At 45.2% G+C, this 22,550-nt stretch overlaps 1 protein-coding gene across 15 annotated transcripts in view; it reads left to right on the top strand.

Moving 5' to 3' along the window:
• The window catches only part of CPNE1 (copine 1), an 88,899-nt gene that overhangs the window by 27,537 nt on the left and 38,812 nt on the right, over positions 1 to 22,550 (top strand). For 11 of the 15 annotated variants that reach the window (XM_005310759.5, XM_065565621.1, XM_024111631.3 and 8 more), the window contains 2 exons: positions 18,927 to 19,055; positions 20,478 to 20,657. In XM_005310759.5, the coding sequence (XP_005310816.1) occupies positions 18,927 to 19,055; positions 20,478 to 20,657 (309 nt within the window). Of the gene's footprint in view, positions 1 to 12,886; positions 13,170 to 14,303; positions 14,324 to 18,926; positions 19,056 to 20,477; positions 20,658 to 22,550 lie in introns of those variants that run through there. The other 4 variants (XM_065565618.1, XM_065565625.1, XM_065565623.1 and 1 more) reach the window with 4 other exon arrangements.

Below are 22,550 nucleotides of genomic sequence, written 5' to 3'. Positions count from 1 at the left end.
TCATAATAGGAACATCTTTAATTTAATTGAGAGAATAAAACCGAATCCTGAAAATTGGGACAGCCGTGTTTTAGAATAACCAAATTTTGAAGACTTTAGCTGCCTGTTAACAAGTAATTTCTAGCTGGTATGATTGTGAAAAGTACTTTCAAAACATGAAAGAAGTGTAACTGAGCCAATGAAGTCCGCCTGAGTCAGAAGAGAACCTGAACCGATATCTGAGTTGCAAACTGCTCCATTCATTTCAATGGATGTTAACTCGGATGCGAATGATGCAACTTTAAATGTCAACATGTTACTTCTTAAATGAGCAGTAAAATAATTATCCCATATTGAAGGGTTACATCAGCCATTCTCAAACATTTGGGGTGTAATTACTGGGGGTGTCTAAAGGACTAGTGTGGGTGTTGCAGATGTATAAATTGAGTAGGCCTTTAACAACATATGGTGGCATTGGAGAAGGGTCAGAGGTAGCTATTAGTTTCCTTTTTCTGAAGTGGGACTCTTCTTTCATGAACTTGGGAAATGCTGGACTAAAAGAAAGGAAGAAGGAACAATTGACGGCTTGCTAATGTTTTTACTGACTGAGATGAGTGGGACAGTTCAGATCTCTCAGAGCTCCAGGCTCTCTGCAGACACAGGCAGGCACCACTTCATTGGTTTACACTTTAAAACATCAAGTTTCTTTTCATAACTATAAGGGCTAGAAGAATATTTTTTTAAAAAATGAAAGCTAGGATTTGGTAGCAAGGAGCAGTTGCAGAATTGTGAAATAGTGTGGGGCCCTGCATATATTATACAAATTAACTTCACCCATAAAATTGATTGAATTTAAGTTTCAGTATCAGAGTTGCAGGGGTATAAATGAAGTGTCCCTTTTATATCAAGGAGATCAATTTGTTTTGCATAGAAACTTCTACACAAATAGTGTTGAAGAATCCAGAATCTTCTGGAATGCTGTACGAGACTCAAAATGCATTAGACAACTCTTCAAAGCAGTGCGTAAGCAATGCATGTTCAAGGGTTGCTTCTCTGTACTTTTCCAAAAACATTTTGAGGGTTTATTTTTTATAAAACTTGATTGCCAACTCATCTCAATTGGAATGTTTCCAAGTTACTGGCTGTGACAATCGTTTGGCATGCTTGAGTTGGCTTGGATCTATGAACTGAGACTAAGCTTCTTGTGCACAGTAGCCCCACTCTTGGAATCGGATATCTTCCTTCCAAGGGAGGATGGCATCAGGGGGAAATGTTCACAGATAAATTAATGCATTCTTTGAGTGGTTGCACATGTGTATTCCGCTCTTGGTGTCTGCGCACCCAGCATATAGCTGTCGGAAACATTTTCCCTCAGAGGTACCTGTTGGGCAGCTCGAGCTCTCCCTGCTTCCACATGCCACTGTATGCAGGTCTGAGCGCAGAGCTGTCCCTAGTCCCCCTCACTTCCTTCTTACCGTGACAGTTGTTGGAACTCTTTTCTATACAAGAACAGTTTGTGTCTCAGCCTTTGTGTGAACATAGTGTGTGTGTGTGTGTGTGTGTATAGTTAGTCTAGTTCTTAGTCTTGTTAGGATAGTAAGTTTTAGTTCTGTTAATTAAAAAAAATTTTTTTTGGACGTTTCCCCATTTGGAGTTTTTTCTAGATACGGTATTGAGTTATGCCTTAATCCCTGAGTTTCAAGCTGTAGGCTTCTTGCTCCTGGCCTATGCCAGTGAGTAACCCAAATAATAGCTGCTTGAAGTGCTTGGGAGAGATACATGTGAAGGACCAGTGCCCGATTTGCAGGGAATTCAAGCCTAGGACAAAGAAGGCTAGGCCGATGAAGGCAGTGCTCAGGCCACTGTCGGCGCTGTTTTGAGGCTCTCCCGATCTAACTTGGTGCCGAGTGCTGCAGCTTCAGTGTGCTCCCTCGGGAGTTAACAGAAGCCCAGCACCATTCTCTCTTGCCTGTACCCAGGAAAAAATACAAACCTTCCAGAGAAGGTCTCCTCCAGTTCTAAATTTGGGAAGAGGGTCAAGAAGCCATCAAGTGGAGTGCACTAGAAACCGGAGCACTCCTCCTCCAAATCTGTGCGTAAGTTGGCCCTGGTGCTGTAGGGGACTCTGAGCCTGGTGCCAGAAGTGGCAGGGTCAATGTCTTCTGCACCACAAGAGACTATCTTGGTGTGACTACCCCGGAGGCATTTGCAGCAGCAAGAAACCTGCTTTGCCTATCAGTGCACAGTGTCGCCATCCTTACAAGAGTCCAGTCCCCCCACACCACTGCCAGAGATTCAATCTCCAGCACTGCCGTTGCCTGCTTCCCAGGGGAAGCCTGCCACAATGGCGTTACTCTGCGCATCACCTGGCTCCCAGCACTCATCCCCGGCACCAATGGGATCAGCTCCACCATAGTCAGAAGAATGGATATCCTCCTAGTTGGATTGAAGATGGGGTCGGATGTATCTCAAACACAAAGCAGCACCTCCTTGTCTCTGCTTAGATCCTCTCTTCCTGCTGACCACTGTGATGCTTCAGTGGGAACTCCCATGGGAATGTGACCAGGATAGTGGGGCTCTGCTCTGTATCAGTGGCCCTTTTGTAACCCTGAGGGGTTTCCCCCACTTCCAGATCTTCTCCCACACCGTGTGTATCAGTGCCCTTGTCTAGAAGAGCGAGTCTATGTACTGAATGGCTCAAACCCCAGAGTGTGGTACTGGGCCTGGTACAGTATTAGGTGGAGGTGCAGGAGCAACAGGCAGTAGAGAAGGTTATACCCCCTCCAGTCTTGGCTTCCTCTTTGCCCTCACCAGATGAAGCCATTTCATCTAGTACACTTCTCCTGATGATGATTTTAAAGTTTTATCAGGAATTGCTCAAGAGAGTGGCTGCAGAATTAGGTTTACAGTTCAAAGAGGTCAGAGAGTCTTCACATCATCAAGTTGACATTTTATCAATGGTGGGTTCCTGCAGGGTAGCTCTGCCAATTAATGAGGCAATACGAGAGCCTATAAAGGCTCGGTAGCAGACTCCATCTTCACTGCCTCCCACCTTAAAAAGGGCAGAAAGAAAATATTATGTACCCTCCCAAGGTTTTGAATACCTCTATACTCACCCACCACCAGGCTCTTCACTTGTGACTATGACTAATTAGAACAAGCATCAAGGGCACAAGACTGCCACTCTAAATCAAAGGATGCTAAAAGGCTGGACTTATTTGGCAGAAAGATTTATTTGGTGTATCACTAACCAACAGGCTTTGCTGGGGCAGTATGATTTTAATTTATGGGCCTCAATGGAAAAGTTCTGAGAGCTGCTTCCAGGTTCAGAGAAAAGTTCAGAGAACGCTAGACAGGAGTTCGGCTCCCTAGTCAATGAGGGTAGATTAGTCAGGAGAACACCACTGCAGACAGGGCTGGATGTAGCAGACTCAGCAACTTGAACCCTGGCTTCCGCAGTGGCCATGTGTAGATCATCCTGGTTGCAGTCTTCTGGTCTCCCCTGACATATCGAGCAGTATCCAGGACTTGCCATTCAAGGGTCCTTCTTTATTCTCAGACCAAATGGACAGCAGGCTTCATGGACTTAAGGAGTCTAGAGCCACTCTAAAGTCCTTAGGTTGGTACATGCCTGCAGGAGACAGGTAAGGGTAAACTTGCACTCCTGATCCTGATCCACTGTCGTCCACAGTAGACACCCCAATTTTTCCATTACTTTTCCTCAGTAGGACCTATCAAAAAAGAGGTTCAGGGGTTATAGGTGTAGGTCTCCTCCTACTTGGGCTCTGGGTCACTTAAGACACCTGGGAACTCCGAAGAGGCAGTTTTGATGGACCACTCAAGGTCAACATATCTCCAGACCCAACCCCCCTGACCTTTGCAAACCATCTGTCCCATTTCCACAGTTCTTGATCTCAGATTACTTTTGGACCAGTGGGTCTTGAGTACTGTGTAAGTGGGATAAACTCTCCCATTTGCTTCTACCCCTCCCTCCATGCCCCTCTTTACAGACCACTCTCACAAGAAACTCCTTATCCCAGAAGTCAATTACTCCTTCACTTGGGAGCCATAGAGGAGGTTCCATGTGATTTCAGAGGGAAGGGGTTTTATTCCCAGTATTTCCCAATTCCAAAATCAAAGGGGTAAGGGGATCTCGGATCAATTTTAGACCTGCATCAACACAACAGATTTTTAAAAAGGATAAAGTTTTGCATGGTCACGCTAGCTTCTGTCATCCCTTCCCTGGATCTTGGGGACCAGACTTGACTCAACTTGAAAGATGCCTACTTCCATGGGGCAATCAATCAAGCTCACAGGAAGTACCTCTGATTTCTGGTAAATCAAAATCGTTACCAGTTCACTATACTACTTTTTAGCCTGTTAGCAGCTTCCAAGGTCTTTACAAAGGTCATGGCAGTAATAGCTGCATTCTTCTGAAGATCAGGAGTGCAAGTTTACCCTTACCTAGACAACTGGCTTGTCAAGGGCCAGACTGAACAGCAAGTACAGAGCAGTGTTGCCATGATCCAGTCAATGTTCAATGCTCTGGGACTGATAATCAACCCAGAAAAATCTGTCCTCACCCCAGTCCAGAGGATAGAATTTATTGGGGCTGTACTGGACTCCTTTCAAGCCAATGCCTTTCTTCCGGTGTCAGGTTTCAGGCAATTCAATTTTCATAGATTTGAAGCCTTGCCCAGTCACAATAGCACAAAACTGTTTGAGGGTTCTGGGTCACCTATGTGGTTCAGTACGCCAGACTACAACTCAGAACTCTGCAGGACTGCCTGACATCAGTTGGACTCTGTGGTAAGAGTGCCCTCACTTCCCTAGATTGGTTGACAGATCCAGCTGGTGTATGTTCAGGTGTTCTGTTTGTGGATTACTTATTATACCTGAAGCACCAAGATTTGATGGATAGTTCCATCAAAGTACATCTAGCTGCTATTTCAGTGTTCCATCCTACAGTGAACAATCACTCTATTTTCTCCAATGACATGTCCATAAGGTTGTTTAAGGGCTTAGTCAAATTATAATCTCAAGTGCCAGACTAGATCCCATAGGGGATCTAAACTTTGTATTGTCAAGACCTGTTTGCTGCTGCTTCGGTCAATGAAGGTGGCATTTCTGGTGGTCAATCCATTGGCCAGAAAGTAGGAGAGCTGCAGGCATTAATTTCAGAACCTCCATATATGATCCTTTTTTAAGGACAAGGTTTGCCTGCACCCTCATCCAAAGTTCTTCCCTAAGATGGTTTCCTCTTTCACATCAACCAGGCAATTTATTTGCCTGTTTTCTGCCTGAGGCCATGTACAAAGAGAGGTCAGAAGAGCCTTGACATTTTACCTAGATAGAACCAGACACTTTTTTAATCTTCCCAGTTGTTCATAGTAGTGGCTGACAGAGTAAGAAGTCAATCAATCTCCACCCAAATAATTTTTTCTTGGATTGCGTCCTATATAAGCATGTTATGATTTGGCTAATGTTGCACCACCCAACAGAGTCACAGCTCGTTCAACAAGGTCACAATTGATTTTGGCCTTTCTGGCACAAATTCCAATTGTAGACATTTGTAGAGCGGCAACCTGGACCTCAGTTCACATGTTTGCCTCCCACTATGCTGTGCCTCAGGACTCCAGAGACTATGCTAGAGTGGATCAAGTGTTCTATAATCTTTTTTTAAATAGACTCTGATCCCACCTCCTGTTCTACAGCTAGTGAGTCACCAAGAGCAGAATCCATATGTACAATCACTTGAAGAGAAAAACAGTTACTAACCTGTTCCATAACGGCTGTTCTTTGAGATTTGTTGCATGTGTCCATTCCATGACCCACCCTCCTACCCTTTTACATCAGAGTTCTGGTCAGAAAGGGGGGTTGGGGGCGGCTCTACCCTTTAAACCTGCATGCAGTAGCTCCAGCAGCAGGGGAGCTTGAGCCCTCAATGGGTACAACTGAGGGAAAAGGTTTCTGATGGCTGTGTGCTGAACACACGGACACCAGGAGTGGAATAGAAATGTGGTGCACATCTCTTAAGAACAACAGTTATGGAACAGGTTAGTAACTTTTTTAATTTTGGGGAGTGATCCAGCAATAATTCCAGTAGCATACAACCTTTGTGGCACTAAAAGCAGCATTATAACTTATCTGAAGTCTGAGAGTTACATTTAGTTTGCATACATGTGCAATTTTTGAAGCACACTAATACTTTGAAGAGTTCAGGTGATTGAGGATCAGTGGAAATGTGGCCCTCTTTAACAAAAAGGTAACTTATTGATTACTTTATTTCTGAGATGGCCATGTACATTATGCTAATGAAATGTAGGTTTGAGTTTGCAAGGTGACTGAAGTGTCTTGGTTTGTTACTAAATAAATGTGTACTTTAAAAAGAAAAGATGAAGGCTACACAAAAAATGGAAAGCCCCTTTTAGTTTAAGTACATAAGGCTTGATACTCATCCTAGGATCACCACATTCCTGCCTCTTCACCCGTGGCCTGGAAGTTCAGACTTCCCTTTGCATACGAATCATAGAGACCTTATAGAGATCATAAAGCCTTTATTTTGTAGTACCTGCCCTTTTTAAAGGGCATCCGAGTGAAACTAAGTAATCCTGCAATATTCTAGTGTTTGACTAGTGCTGATGGTGAAGCACTGTGGTCTTGAGAGTATTCTGTCTGACTCCTTTGTCAAAGGCCAGTTTTGGGGGAGCAGAAACAATGAAAACTGAAAGAGGGTTGTGTGGGACAACAGGAAGAGATGTGCAAAACCACCACGTTTTTAAAAATGGGTGGATGTGTTAGATGAAATCATAGTGACAAATAAAATGCTGATCCTTGAGGAACCGGAGGCCTTCAGGATTCCTTCACTGGCCTCTTAAGGATATTGAGAGGAAGCTTTATGGAAGAGAGAAAAAAGAACTGAAGGGATTGCTATATTGAGATATTCTATCAGTCCATTGCTTATCATGACAAAAGCTCAAGATACAAGTAATACAGTAACTAACTTATACTTTACTGTTTTACCAAGAAGAATGGGAGAGTAGATCCCAAAAACATATGGCTTAGGGAGGTAAAGCAAATGCTAAAGGAAACCACATTGCTCCCCCAAAATGAACCCTATTATTAAAACAAGTGAAGACTTAAGAATTCTAGGACTTATTGTGCGCTACTCTAGAATTCTGAATGAAGTAGCAAAAGAGCAAGTGGGGTATCTAGCAGAACTATATTTTACACGTCTGTTTGGAATGAATATACCTTTGTCAGACCTTGAGCCCTCGCCCTCTATTCACATACAGGCAGCAGAAGTACAAGCTTCCTCAAACTACTCCAGCCATGTGCTTCCAATCTGACCCATACGGCCCTCTATTCGCAATAGACCGTGCAACCTTTGGTCTTTCTGCTGGAACTGATAATTAGGTTGCAAGTTATGATGGTGATTTTCTGATAGACATGTTCAAGAATTCGACTGCTATCATCTTACTTAATACAGTGCACTGAATAGCTATGAGATGTAGATGGATTTTGGTCACTGCCAAAATGAACGTAGCAGATGAGGAAACTAGCATGAGAGCTCTGGGGATTTCGTCTGGGCAGCAACAAATAAACACGTGTTGAGCCTCAAGGTTTGTCAATTTAGATAAGTGTGGATGTTTTTCTGAACCTATGAAGGGGTTACCCTTCCTCTAGTTGGTCCTCTTGTATGCTGCCTCCAGTGACAATAAAATCTTTCCCCTTACTACTAAGATGACAGTTGTTTCAGAAAGAATACAGTCTTCAAGGGAAGGCTCCTCTCTACTTTCCTCAGGAGCAGCTGGACTCGGTATGAAGTCTTGCTGTGTCTCCACTAGGCCCTGTTTGCTTAACATTACATTTGGTAATCTCCTTTGATTAGACCCAGAAGATGATGTTCTTATGGGAAAAGTCACTTACTCTCTGAAAAGAGAGATCTCTTCTGCTTTGGAACTTCCCAGATAAAAATAGTTCAATCTGAGATACTTTTCAAGGCAAATCTTCACACTATAGCTAAAACTGAGCAACAGCTGGGCCCGGTGGAGACTTCGGGTGCTGCCACATCCTATTATGATAACATTTTGAAGTGCCCATCACTGTGGCATCTGAGCTCACATGGTTTAAATTAAGATATTGGTGATTTTAATGAGAGAAAGTAGGAAGGAAAATGAGGGATCATTTGGGAGGTAGGGCTGAGTTTCACTTTTTTTCTTTAAAGATTCAAATAAGTCTTCATTTTGTGAGATGGGGCAGTTTCATATTTGCTTGTCCGCTTTTAATACAAATTTGAAATGTGCATTTATGTATTTGATTTGTACTGTGTGCAAACACAAATCAAGGAGTGATGGTTGTCTTCCTGCAAAGGATGTCTGTTACTTGGAGATACTGAAGCCTAAACAGAGATGGTTCTGTTTGCTGAGCAGCCCCTCCTTCTACTTCATTAGGCTCTATTTTGTCCTGTATCTCTGAGTGCACTAATGGGGCTGAAGGTGGAAATTACTCTTTTTCGGTATTTCCTTTTTTGTGTGCAATTTTTACTGCTGGCAATATGTAAAGTTTAAGAAGCCTGGCTAAGAAGCCTGGGCTAACTGACCTTTTTACCCTTCTCTCTTTCCTAATGATAGACATTGTACAAAGTTGTACTGAAGTGTCTGCTCTGGGGAATTGGAGCAAATATATTAGGGCTCCAAAGAACTACATAGACTTGAGATTAAATTTGTTCTATACTCTATGCTGGGCTGGGGAGGAACGGTATGTAGGTGGATTTGGATCTTGAGTTCTGTTGTTAGCCTGACTTGAGAGAAACTGATTAGTTTGTCAGAGGTAATGGTAGACTTTTGAGGCTGTGTGCACAGCCTGTTTGTGGTTGAATGCTACCAAAGAATGTGACACGGAAGGTCAATAGTAGCAATATGGGATAGTAGCTTACTCACATGTGGGAATGGAACTAGGGTGTCTTGTCCACTTTTCCTAAAGCTTCACTAAATTCTACTCTACATCAGTTTTTATACCCTCTCAGCACTGTAGGATCTGAGTGCTGTACAGTACTGTATCAAGCAACGCGACTAATATCCGTCACATGTGGGTTAAATGATGTTCAGTCTTGAGTGATTGGCCAAATAACTGTGTTAAATTATAAAACACACTTAAAAGGGAAACTAATTTTTTGTTAAAATCACTTGCTACAACAATGAGTTGAATAAGATGACTAATAATTAAATACCTGTGGCTTTATATGTGTACTGACTCGGTCCTCAGAAAGATTAAATAGACCCTCCCCAATTCTGATAATGATATATATATATGTTTATGAGAGAGAGAGAGAGTTTATCCTTTATATATACGTCTATTGTTATAGCACTCATTGTAGTAACCTCATTTACAAATATTGTACTTTTGGTTTACTACAGTTTGCAATAACTTTTTGCAACCTGTTAAGAATATTTTTTATTAAATCTTAGTGAGATTTACAATGCTCAGTTGGGTTACTGGCATGCATCTCTTTATAATTCTTCTGGGTACAGAACATGAACAGAACAGCAATGGCAAGAAGGACTATGTCACTTCCAAAACTGATATCTGTCAGAGATAGTGATCACCTGCCAACGGTTATTCATCCCCCAAAGGATTACGGACAGAAGTCATTCTTTCAGCATAATTCTAAGGCTTTTACTCTTCGCTGTGTGTCTCAGCACTGGTTCTGTCTCACCCTCCATATGATTGCTTGGATAGACAAGTTTAGGTATTCCATGTCTTGGAGTGACAAGAAGTTAAAGATAGCTTTCAGAGATTTCCCCGTAAGCCTTGTTTATCTCATAGCATGTAATAAGGTAGTCAGACACCTTTTGCTCTGCCTTGGAAGCATATATACAGACCAAATAGCATCAAAGGACTCTGAAGACAAACTGTTTGGCAGCTATTTTATCCGGGGGATTCCCTAAAGTAGCTGTGAAGCCCAAGAAATGTGTGCTGTCCTCCATTCCTCCTAGATGGGACTTTCATTCTTCCTTTTGCAATAGGACAGATTTCTAGACCAAGCCTCCTTGATACCAGAGAGATTTCTACTGCAGAAGCAAGTGGAATAATTTAGAAGATGGAAGAAAAATCACCTTAGACAAGTGGGTCTAAGAACAGTTCACAAGGAACACTTGCGTGAGCTGCTGAATATTAAAACAAATGTTCAAGCTTTGTCTACAATGGGAAACTGAATCGTTGCTGACACTTTTCAGCAATGTTTCTCCCTGAAGTAGCAAGGACAACTGCTTAAGTGCTAGTGTAGACGTAACTCTTCTCTGTCTACTTAAAAGTTCCCTGAGAAGGATGGCCTTGAGATTAAAGGCCTGGAGTTGGAAGCAGTAGAGCCAAGTAAGATTCCTGGCTCTGCCACAGACTTCCTGTGTGAACTTGGGCAAGTCACCAACTTTTCTACTTCAGTTCCTCATCTGTAAAACAATGATAATACCTCACAGGAGAGTTGGACTTGTGTATTTTCTCATGCTCAGATAATGTAGTGATGAACACCACAGAAGAAGCTAAGAATAAATAAATTTAAATAGAAATATCACAAGAGTGGCACACCTTGAATATACACAAAGGCACTGCAGGATATGTTTGACTCAAAGAAGCAATCAATTACTATCAGAGACCTGTCACCCAAGAAAGAAGGACAAGAAAGCTTGAAAATCTTCTGAGTTGGACCGGAGCACGCTGAAGTTCTAACTTCGCTAAGGGTTTATTGGCTAATTTGTGTGAGGATTAATCACTTCACTGGCAGAAAGCTCTTATGCTTCCAATGGTAGTGGTATTTGCAAGGAGTGTGCCACAACCTGCACTGCCTCAGTAATCTCTTAAAATCTGTCTACATTCAGCATCCTAGTGGCTCTTTTTATTATGTAGTTATCCTCTCTCTTTTAGGTCCTTATTTCACATCCCTTCATAAATTTTGTTGGCTGTGAAGGGGCTCTAGAATGGAAAACTTCTTGCTTACCTGATCATTTTCTTTTTTATATATTTCATACTCAGCAATCTGACCCACAATGGAGGATTAAGATTTTAACTAATTTCCTCAAATTGAAAGACTGTCAGGAAAGGGAGAAAACTGCTTAAAGTATCATGACGTATTTGTTGTGGTTAATATTCCAGAGGTCTACTCTAGCATTAAGCACTGTAGAGAACTCTGTATGGCCGGAGGGATTTTCTATTCCCTTGGAGACAACTCTGCTAGTCTGAGCCTATTTTCTTATCTGTACTTGAGAGCTAAAGAAAGGAAATGAGAAAACTTCCCTCTCCCAAAACCATTTCTGTAAGAAAACTTCATTTAAGATTTCACGTCAACTAGATTTTTCTGCAGTAGTTGACATCACAAGCACTTAAAGAGCTCTAGTAAATGCTTTGTTCATCCAGGGCTATATTTGTAAGGAGAACTGCATGGCTTGTGGACGACTCTGACACCATCAACACCATCCTCCCTAAATACCTGGGTTCCCAGAACACCCAATAGCTTGATTCGAGCCCTAGGATCAGTTTAGCCTCTGATTTGTCTTTGTCTGAGTCTGAGGGATTGGAAACACCTACAAGATCTCTATCAAGCGTTCTTAAAACTACACTACCCACTTGCTGAAGTGAAGAAACAGATTGACAGAGTCATAAGAATACCCAGAAGTCACCTACTCCCGGACAGGCCCAACAAAGTAAGTAACAGAACGCCACTAGCCGTCACCTTCAGCCCCCAACCAAAACCTCTCAAGTGCATCATCAAGGATCTACAACCTATCCTGAAGGACGATCCCTCACTCTCACAGATCTTGGGAGACAAGCCAGTCCTTGCTTAGACAGCCCCCCCAACCTGAAGCAAATACTCACCAGCAATCACACACCACACAACAAAAACACTAACCCAGGAACCTATCCTTGCAACAAAGCCCGTTGCCAACTCCGTCCACATATCTATTCAAGGGACACCATCAGAGGACCTAATCACATCAACCACACCCTCAGAGGCTCGTTCACCTGCACATCTACCAACATGATATATGCTAGCATTGCCCTCTGCCATGTACATTGGCCAAACTGGACAGTCTCCATGCAAAAGAATAAATGGACATAAATCAGATGTCAAGAATTATAACATTCAAAAACCAGTCGGAGAACACTTCAAGCTCCCTGGTCACTCAATTACAGACCTAAAAGTCGCAATACTCCAGCAAAAAAACTTCAAAAACAGACTCCAATGAGAAACTGCAGAACTGGAATTAATTTGCAAACGGGACACCATTAAATTAGGCTTGAATAAAGACTGAGAATGGATAGGTCATTATACAAAGTAAAAACGATTTCCCCATGCTAAATTCCCCCCTACTGTTACTCAGACCTTCTTGTCAACTGTTTGAAATGGGCCATCCTGATTATCACTAGGAAAGTTTTTTTTTCTCCTGATAATAGCCCACCTTAATTGATTAGTCTCCTTAGAGCTGGTATGGCAACACCCATTTTTTCATGTTCTCTGTATGTATATATATCTTCCTACTGTATTTTGCACTCCATGCATCTGATGAAGTGGGTTTTAGCCCACGAAAGCTTATGCCCAAATAAATGTGTTAGTCTCTAAGTTGCAACATGTAGCCCTCAGTCTTTTCCCTCCAACTAGTGTTTATCTAAGTCAAACTGGTCAGTTAGCTCATGGCATGGAGCGAACAAACAGGCGCAGCTCACTCATTGTCATCAATGGAAGCCGCAACCTCAGCGTTTTCCCTGGCTTCTGCTCTCAGACTCCGCATAATCCTGCCACTGTTCCTCTTCGCTGTTACCGGGATCCCTGTCCCCTCTTCAGCCGCTACCCCGACTGCGCTTCCCAATAGCCTGCCCCTTCCCGTCGCTGTTGGGAGCCGCCCAAGGAGCTGGCAGTGCCCCTCGCCGGGGCTGCAGGAAGTTTCCTGCTGCAGGCAGAACAGACTCTGGAGTTCGTGGCCCCTCGCCGAGCAGCTGCTTGGGCGGAGAGAGCCCGGCGCTGGCGGCGATCCGGGCTGGGGAGCGTTCTCCTCCCCCGAGCTGGGCCTCTCGGCGCAGCGTCCCCGCCCCGGGGAGGAGCCGGGAGATCAGGGTGCCAGAGCCGCGCTGGCCCGCCCAGACCCCACACCTTGGCCGCTGCTGCGCTGGGTGCGGATCGCGCGGGAAGAGCAGAGGTGGGTCGGGCCGGGGCGCCCCACAGCCCGCGGGGCGTTGGGGGCAGACGGGCGGCGGGCTAGGTCTGCCTCCCCTGCTGCCCCGGCGAGAGCGGAGTGCGGGCTGGGGCCGGCGCCGGGGGCACTGCTCCCAGCTGCATGCCGGCAGGGCAAGGGACCCTTGCGCGGTGTCGGGCGGGGGCCGGCCTGCAGGGCCCTTCTCTTCCGGGGCTGGCCGCTATAGCTGCAGTTGGTTGTGGCTCCGTGTCGGTGCGCTAGGGCGCAGGAGGGGGTGAGAGCCACCCAGCCAGCCTCCCTTTCTGCTCCGCTCCTCTCCGCCTCCCGGAGCGCGGCGTTGGCTGGGCCTGAGCATCCCGCGAGCACGGGCCGCCTTATGTAACCTGGCTGTGTGCACAGCAGGCCCTGGGGGCTCCCGGGGCGCCGCGGTTCATTGTTTGCAGAAGTGGATCTCATCGAGCAGGATGTTTGCCTAGTAGAGGCTGGTGTTCTTGCGCTCAGATTCATAGTGATGGTTAAATTTGTGCTAGTCTTCAGGTTGCACGGGATTTTCCATCAGCTTATTTGTACTTCAGACCTTTCGTGCACCAGGAGGGCTCAGCCTCTGCCAGCTGAAGCTTTGTTTTCCAGTGTCATAAAAGGAGTACTTGGCAGGCTGGACAGTTGGCATAGGTCACCCTCGGACTGAAACAACAAAATACTGCAGGGAGAGCAAACTGGGAATTAGATAACTGATTATATTCTACAGAGGGCTCTCTAGCTCCTAAAAGAGAGATCTGGAACCCTATAAAATGCAATATAAAACAGTACACACATAGTCAGGTTAGCCTGCAACCCTGTTTTTACATTATGTCTATCAGTTCAATATTCCAAATAGTTTCAAGCAAGAATAAGACCCCGAAGACTTGTTGCACAAGGACACAATCTCATTCACTGATTTGTAGAAACTTGACTCACACACACAAAATTTGATATATAAAGGGAAAATATTAGCTTTAACTAAATTAAACTTGTCCACATACACATATTTGAGAGCTCTTAGTAACAGAGCAACATCAGAAAAAAGGTGAACTCTGGGGTGGAAAAGGATTCAGAAGCATCCATAGGTAGAGGATTGTCTTTCTCCTTTTTTTTCAGGAGGAACATGAATAAGCCTGGTACGTGAATTTAAAATAAATAATCTCAGACAAGGGCATATTTGCTTTTAAATTATATTTATTCCTTTACTTTAAACATTGTATTGTATTGTCTATAGATTTTCTTTATCAGTGACAGTATAAGAGATGTTAAAAAGATTGCTAGCAGAATTTTGGTTGTAAACTTTTAAGATTAGCTGTAGATCACTTTGTCTTTAGACTGTATTTACAAGACATGAAATTGTCAAATTTAAAAAAAAATCCCTGTGTTAATCCTAGCTAGCCATTGCATTCAATGTTTTTGTTTGTTTACAAAATAATATTTTGTTGACTAAAATATTGAGACATTTCTATTTTAGTGCTTGTGGTGAAAATATATTTAGTAACCTGTAATTTTACTGTGATACACCAAGTTTTTCTCTTGAAGATTTAGGTCTGATTGATAAAGTTGCTTTTATTTTCTTAGAGAATGCAGTGGTTGTCTGCAGGATCTGTTACTGGATCCAAACCGAGTTATCAATTAATACAAATTTTATTTACTGTCATTTTTAAAGTAAGGAAACTCTTGTTCTGAAATTTGTATATTAAAATATTCTGTTGCAACGCCACTCTGTTGGTCCGTTCACTACCTTGTTAATTAATAGATTAGAGAGACAAGGGGGGTGAGGTAATTTTTTTTATTGGGCCATCTTCTGTTGGTGAAAGAGGCAAGCTTACATAGAGCTCTTTGGGTCTAGGAGAGGTACTACATGTGGGCATGTCTACACTACAGAATTAAGTTGACTTAAGTTAGGTTGATATACAGCTACTGCAGTAATTAAATTGGCTCTTTGTGTCCACGCTACGCTCTTTCTGTCAGTGGTGCACATCCTCACCAGGAGTGCTTGTACCCATTTAAGTGGGGCACTAGCAGCCGGAGCCCCAGAGCAGTGGGGCTCCGGGCAGTAACAAGCAATGTAAGTAACGCAGTGTCTACACACATCCTAACTACATTGACTTAAACGCTACACTGCTCACAGAGGTGGAGTTAAGTCAGTATAGTGGGTGAGTTACATCGGCGGAAGGGACGTTTTAGTGTAGATGCTTACACTAAGTTTGGTCGACGTAAGGCAGCTTACGTGTAGTGTAGACAAGGTCTCAGTGTCACGTCTAACTACAAGGATGGAACAGAAAAGGAGTTAACACGTGTTGCAAGAAATGATTCATGTGAAGTGTGCAATTAACATCTCTAGAGTCATAGGACAAAGGAGGGTTAGTGGGTTACAGGTAGTTGTACAGAGCCATAAATCCAATGTCTTAAGTTCATGGTTTTTGGTGTCTAGCTGAGTTATGAATACAAGTTCAGCTTTTGAAGGTGTTATGCAGGTTTCCTTTGAGGCTAAGGACTTGAGAGGTCAGGTATGGAGTGATTTTTCATAAAACAATGTTCACACTTGGGTGATAATGGTGTTTATATCTCATCATTTTTCTGTGTGAATTCATTTGAGAGCATAGTAACTGTCTCATTTCACTCACATGGTGGTTGTTGGGGCATTTAGTGTACTGAATGAGGTACGCCACTGACAAAATGGGAATTTTCTTAATGTTTTGTATGAATGTTGTGGTGCCTCAGTTTCCTTTGTGTGTTGCACAAGTATCTAGGTAGTGGGACAACGGTGTGTGATCATTGCAGAGGCCCCTAGAGAGCAGGTGTGACTGCACTCTAACTGCCTGGGCCCAGACAATGACCAGACAGTCTGTATCCTGACAACTGATGGCCGGGGCTGATCCTCTGCAAGAAGCCAGCTGGCTGCAACGCATGGGAAACAAAGAGAGAGGTGGAGGCCAGGTGACCAGTTTGCTGGGAAAGAGACAAGGGATGGAGGTGGGGCAACTGGGCATGACTGAGGCGCTGCTAGATGCTGATCAGTCTCCTGGTTGGGACTCGGGACGGGAGGAGCCTAGGGGTCTGGGTCTCCCCAAGATGGACTTTGCTGAATCTTTCTTCTTTCTGTGCTAACAAGCAGGGCTGGCTCTACTGTTTTTGCCACCCCAAGCAGTGCGCCGAATTGCCGCCACGGACAGCATGGGCAGTCCGTGCGCCGTTAGGGCGGCACCCGCGTTTCCGCCACGGCGGCAATTTGGCGGCAGCTTCAGCTGGAAGACAGAAGCTGCCGCCAAATTGCCGCCATGGGCAGCTGAACATAGAAGCTGCCGCTGAATTGCCACCGCCACGGAAACGCGCGTGCCACCCTAATGGTGCACGGACTGCCCCTGCTGTCCACAGCAGCAATTCGGCGCGCTGCTTGGGGGCAAAAACACACGGACTGCTGCCCCTTGCAGACTGCTGCCCCAAGCACCTGCTTGGAAGACTGGTGCCTGGAGCCGGCCCTGCTAACAAGATCTGTTCTGCGCTGTATTCCAGACAACTAATAAATCTTCTGGTTTACATCACTGGCTGAGTCACTGCTGACTGTGGAAGTTGAGGGTGCATGGCCTCTTTGGAGGCACGTAAGGCTTCCCCAGGTCTCCTGTTCAGGTGGGCTCACTGTGGGGAGCTCACAGCATCAGGTCAGACCCAGAAGGCGCTGAAGCCAAGGAGGCTTGCCCTAGTGAGAGTGTGCCCTGAGGCGTCGTCTCACTACAAGAGGGTCCTGTCTGAACATCATTCAGAGTTAGGGTTGCCAGGTTTTCGACCAGAACGCCCGATCAAAAAGAGAGGTTGGCAGCTCCGGTCAGCACTGCTGACCGGGCCGTTAAAAGTCTGGTCGGCGGTACAGCAGGACTAAGGCAGGCTTCCTGCCTGCCCTGGCTCTGTGCACTCCCCGGAAGCGGCCGGCATGTGCGGCCCCTAGGCGCAAAAGCGATCAGGGAAGCTCCGTGTAGCACTGGCTCCACTGCTTCCATTGCTCGGGAACCGCAGCCAATTGGAGCTCCGGGAGTGGCGCCTGCAGGCATGGGTAGCACGCACTGTGCAGAGCCACCTGATCACCCCTGTGTCTAGGAGTCGGACACGCTGGCCGCTTCCAGGAGCAGCCCAGAGCCAGGTCAGGCAGGGAGCCTGCCTTAGCCCCGCAATGCCACCCACCCGGAGCAGCCTGAGGTAAGTGCCACCCAGCCGCAGTCTGTACCCCAACCCCCCTGCCCTAGGTCGGAACCCCCTCCCGCACCTTAATTTCCTCCCAGACCCCACTCCTGCACCCCAGCCCTGAGCCCCCTTCCAGAGCTCGCACCCTAATGCCCTTCGCCAACCTCCTCCTGCACCCCTACCAGCCTCCTCCTGCACCCAGATTCCCTCCCAGAGCCCACACCCCCTCCCCCACTCCAAACCCTTGGGTCCCAGCCCTGAGCCTCCTCCTGCACCCCAAACCCCTCATTGCTGGCCCCACCCCAGAACCCACATTCCCATCTGGAGCCTGCACCCCCTCCCACACCTCAACCCTCTGCCCCAGCCCTGAGCCCACTCCTGCACTCCAAACCCCTTGGCCCCAACCTGGAGCCCAATCCTGCACCCCAAATGCCTCATCCCCAGTTCCACCCCACAGCCTGCACCCCCAGCCGGAACTGTCAGCCCCAGCCCGGAGCCCCCTCCCACACCCTGAACCCCTCATTTCTGGCCCTACCCCGGAGTCTGCACCCCCAACTGGAGCCCTCACTTGCTCCCGCACTCCTGCCCCAGCCCAGTGAAAGTGAGTGAGGGTGGGGGAGAGCAAGCGACGGAGGGAGGGGGGCTGGAGTGAGTGTGAGCGAGGCCTCAGAGAAGGGGCAGGGCAGGAGTGGGGCTTCAGGGCAGAGGGTGGGGCAAGTATGTTCGGTTTTGTGCAATTAGAAAGTTGGCAGCACTATTCAGAGTGGTTTCAGAGCACTGAACCTGTGCACCCATGGCAGTGTTGTGATAGGCATGTGTAGGACCCAGGAATGTTGAAAGGTGTGTTGTGTGGGGTATTGATCATTGTAGCAGTGGAGATATGTCTGGCGGTTTTGTATCTGTTCTGGCAGGATCTGGTGCCTCTTTGAGTTGGGGTGTCCTGCTCCGTGGAGAGCTTGCTTCTGATGATGAGCTTGGTGAAGTTGGGGGTTTGTTTGAAGGCCAGAAGAGGGAGTTCAGGAAAGATTTCTATCAGGATGTGATCACCATTGAGTATGGATTGTAACTGTTTAATGATACCCTGTATGGGTTTCGCTGTGGGGTCGTAGATGAGAATTAGGGATGTGCAATGGAGGGAGTTCAGGCAGATTCTCTCGGGGTATTTGCGTGGTCTGTTTCATGATGCGATCTACTTCTCTGGTGGAGTGCCATTATTTGATGAAGGAAGTTTTAAGTGTGTTAAAGTGTGTATTCTGGATTTCCTAAATTAATCTTTCTAAATGGCTGTGTATTTCAAGCCTTGTGTACAATTTTCTAGAATTAAATGGAATCCTTGTTTTACAAATACCCAGAATATAAACACTGGAATTTAGAATCAACTTGAGAGCTTTGTCCCCTTCTAAAATCCCAAGAATCCTCTAGCTGAGGTGTATTTATCCTACTTAGGTTCTGTTTGCTGTGCTGTGTGGCTTGCTATGTGTCACTGTTATGAATGTGAGGGACGTGGTTTTATTGATAAGTACTTTATCAACATTTGCATTTATTCCTTTTCTGCAGATGGCTCAGTGTGTGACTAAGGTGGAATTGTCGATATCCTGTGAGAATCTCATTGACAAAGATGTTGGTTCAAAATCTGACCCTCTGTGTGTCTTACTTCAAAATGTGGGAGGTGATCAATGGGCAGAGGTAAAAAGTAGTCTATAATCTCCAGTTTTGCATTATCATACAGAAATATGTATTTTCAGAACATGACCTAACGGTAAATATTTGCACTTGTTATTCTTCCTAGTAATTGCGTAATTTGCTTAATTAAATGCTGCAAATATTTACAAATTAATATTTGGTCAAAAATTTTGTGACTTTGAAAGTTCATGTCTCTCAAGTGTGATAAAGTAAGAATCGTTTGCTTATTAACTTGGAGAAACAACAGGAATGTTTGTTTTTCTGTTAGGATGTGCCATGTGCTTTTCCCCTGTGAGGTGGGCAATCAGCACATAGTACAGCGTTTCTCTAATGCGGCCACTAGGGGCTTTTCTTGGGGCCACAGCCTCCTGGGTTGTGATGGGGGAGGGAAGAGGGAGCAGTGGCCCCTCCCCTTCAGTGCTCCTAGAAAGATTCACAGCCGTGGTGTTGGTTTCTGGGGCTTCCAGCAGGAGTTGGGCCCTGCCCCCCCTCTGGAGACAGCTGGGGCACGATGCTGGAGGAACAGGCAGTCGGTGAGTTCCCTACCTTTCCAGGGGTGGTAGGGCTCAGGCTTTTAGCTTCATCCCGGGGGGTGACGGAGAGGCAGGATCTGGCTTCAGGCTCTGGCCACGTGGCTTTGGGTTCCGTCCCCTGCGGGGCTTCAGGCTCCAGCCCCCTGCTGCCAAACCACCATTCCCGTTGTCCCTGGCCCCTGCTGCCTCCCCTAATCCCCCATCCAGGGCTTAATTTGTCCCCAGACTTGTGGGGCTGAGTAAGTCTGCTGTGAAAAGTGATACTTATATGTTTGTTAATATCACTTTTCACAGCAGACTTAGCAGCTTGCAATAAATAAATTACAGTGATATGGATATGCATATTTATTTGTTTTCCTAAAGCTAATTAAATATTTTAGGAAAAAATTTGAGCAAGAGTTGGTGACTGCACTTTGAGGCCACCAAATAATTTGTCCATAGTATGTCAGTGGCTTTTTTCCTCAATTTCAGATTATCTCTTAGCCAAATTTAGTGGCCATTATAGGGAGAAAGAGTCCTGTGGCACCTTATAGACTAATAGACGTATTGGAGCATAAGCTTTTGTGGGTGAATACCCACTTCGTCAGATGTGTCATAAGGTCTGTAAGGTGCCACAGGACTCTTTGTCGCTTTTTACAGATCCAGACTAACATGGCTAGCCCTCTGATAATTGATTATATAGTTTCTTTATTAACATTTGGGGAGTACAAAGTTGCAGAGCTGTCAGCAGGCTCTGTGGCAGTGGCTAGATTTAGCAGCCTGGATCCTCAGATATGGTGCATATAAAGGCCAGTGAAGAAGTGTTTGGGGGTGAGGGATATAAAGAGTTTTGTGGCAAGTGTGGTTAATATGTTTATATATAGTGATCATCTCCATCTCTTTCTTTGCATAGTTGGATCGAACTGAAAAGATAAAGAACTGCCAGAAGCCTGAATTCTCCAAGAAGCTGCTCGTTGATTATTACTTTGAGAAAGTGCAGAAGCTGAAGTTTGGTGTATATGATATCGATAACAAGTCCTATGACTTAAATGATGATGATTACCTTGGAGGGGTTGAGTGTACACTGGGACAGGTACTTGCAGAAATTTCTTCTCTAATGTTCTGCAAAGTTGTGATATATGTAGGTTTAAATCTGAAAACAGGAGAAACTTAGGTGTCAGAAGCTTTGGCATACTTGAGGTGAAAGAATTTAATCCTTTCAACTGATCTTATATAGGCCATGTCTACATTATGGGTGCTATAGTGGCACAGCTACAGCAATGTGGCTATGCTGCTGTAGCACAGTCGTGTAGACATTTCCGAAAGTAACAAAAGGGGGTTTTCTGTTGCTGTAGGTAATCCACCTAGCAGCAGTAGATAGATGACTACCTTCTGTCCACCTAGCTCCATCTACACCAGGCCTTAGGTCAGCATAGCTGAGTCATTCCAGGGTGTGCATTTTTCAACCGTAGCTATGTCAACTTAATTTAAAGTAGGGCAGGCCTTAGAAAAAGAGTGTGTGCCACTAGCTTAAGTCTGAAGTGGCTTGGAGTTCTCTCAGCCATTGTATTTTAAAAGAGTACCCTCTGAAATACAGTATTTCTTTCATTCCATTTAGAATGGTACTGAGTGGATCTCTGACTCCTAGGGCTGGCTCTGCTGCAGTCACTATATTTAGGCTTGGTCTGTGCTTAAAAGTTAGGTTGACATAGCTGTGTTGATCAGGGCTGTGATCAAACTATACCAGCCTAACCTCCAGCGTAGATGCAGCTATTTTGACAGGAATGCTCTCGTCAATGTAGCTGCTGTTGTTTGGGAAGGTGGTATTCCTACACTAGTCCCCTAAACTGTCTTCCATCCATGTAGACTGCGTCTACACTACAGGTTTATGCTGGCATTGCTATGCTGACATAGCTATGTCAGTATAGTCTCCATAGTGTAGACATAGCTTTGGCATCCAAAGTACTTTTAGGATCTTTCACAGTGTCTGCAGCAGAGTTCTTTCTATTGATGTAGGATCTTTTGGCAAGCAGAGTGGATAAAAAATTATTTTAAAAAGTCCATTTTAATTTAAATTACATACATTTTCTTTCTAAAAATAAGCCTATTTAAAATTAAATATGAAATTATAACAACCTATATTAAGGCCTGACTTTACTATAATGTGTTAAAATAATTTAAATTTAAAAATTAATGTTCAAGAAGTACATGTTTGCTGCTGCAAAGGGCGTGCAGAGGAACTATTTCATACCCGCTAAAGGGTCCGAGTACTTATTCTCTCACCTGCAGTCCTGCTCACTTGTGGTGGCAGTAAACGAGAGAGAGAGAGAGAGAGAGAGAGACAGGGACAACAGGGCCCAACTCCCAAGTCGAAAGACTCCAAAAAGATGGACCTCTTTGGCTGGAAGGTCTACTTGACCAGAGGGATCCAGCTGAGGATTGCTCACCAGCAAGCAATCCTCATCAGATACAATTTTAATTCGTGGGAATCCATGATGAAATTCAAGGAGCTTGTGCCAGCAGATTCTAGAGCCTAGTTTGCGGCGATAGTGGATGAGGGCAAGGTGGTGGCACGGACCTCTTTACAGGCCTCACTGGATGCTGTGGACTTGGCCACGCGGACCATGTCCTCTGGTATAGCCATGAGAAGGAGCTCTTGGCTCCAGGCATCTGGTCTTCCTCCTGAAGTCCAACAAACTATTCAGGACCTGCCCTTTGATAGCATGGGCCTATTTGTGGAGCAAACATACTCCAGGCTTCACAGCCTAAAAGATTTGCGGGTGACGCTGAAATCGTTGCGCATGCATACCCCTGCCACCCAGCGGAAACATTTTAAGTCACAGCCCCTACAGCGTTTCTAACACTCCGGCCCAGGCATGACTTCTCCAGGAAGCAGGATAGGAATGGCAGGTGCAAGCCTCCCCATCCTCCGCCGGGCCAAGGCTTGACAAGGCCATTGTCAGGCTCTAAGCAAGCCTTTTGAAGG

The sequence above is a fragment of the Chrysemys picta genome, chromosome 13 (assembly GCF_011386835.1).
Source record: "Chrysemys picta bellii isolate R12L10 chromosome 13, ASM1138683v2, whole genome shotgun sequence".
Taxonomy (NCBI): Eukaryota; Metazoa; Chordata; order Testudines; family Emydidae; genus Chrysemys; species Chrysemys picta.
Note: the sequence above shows the minus strand (reverse complement) of the source record. Positions and strands in the feature narration are given on the sequence as shown.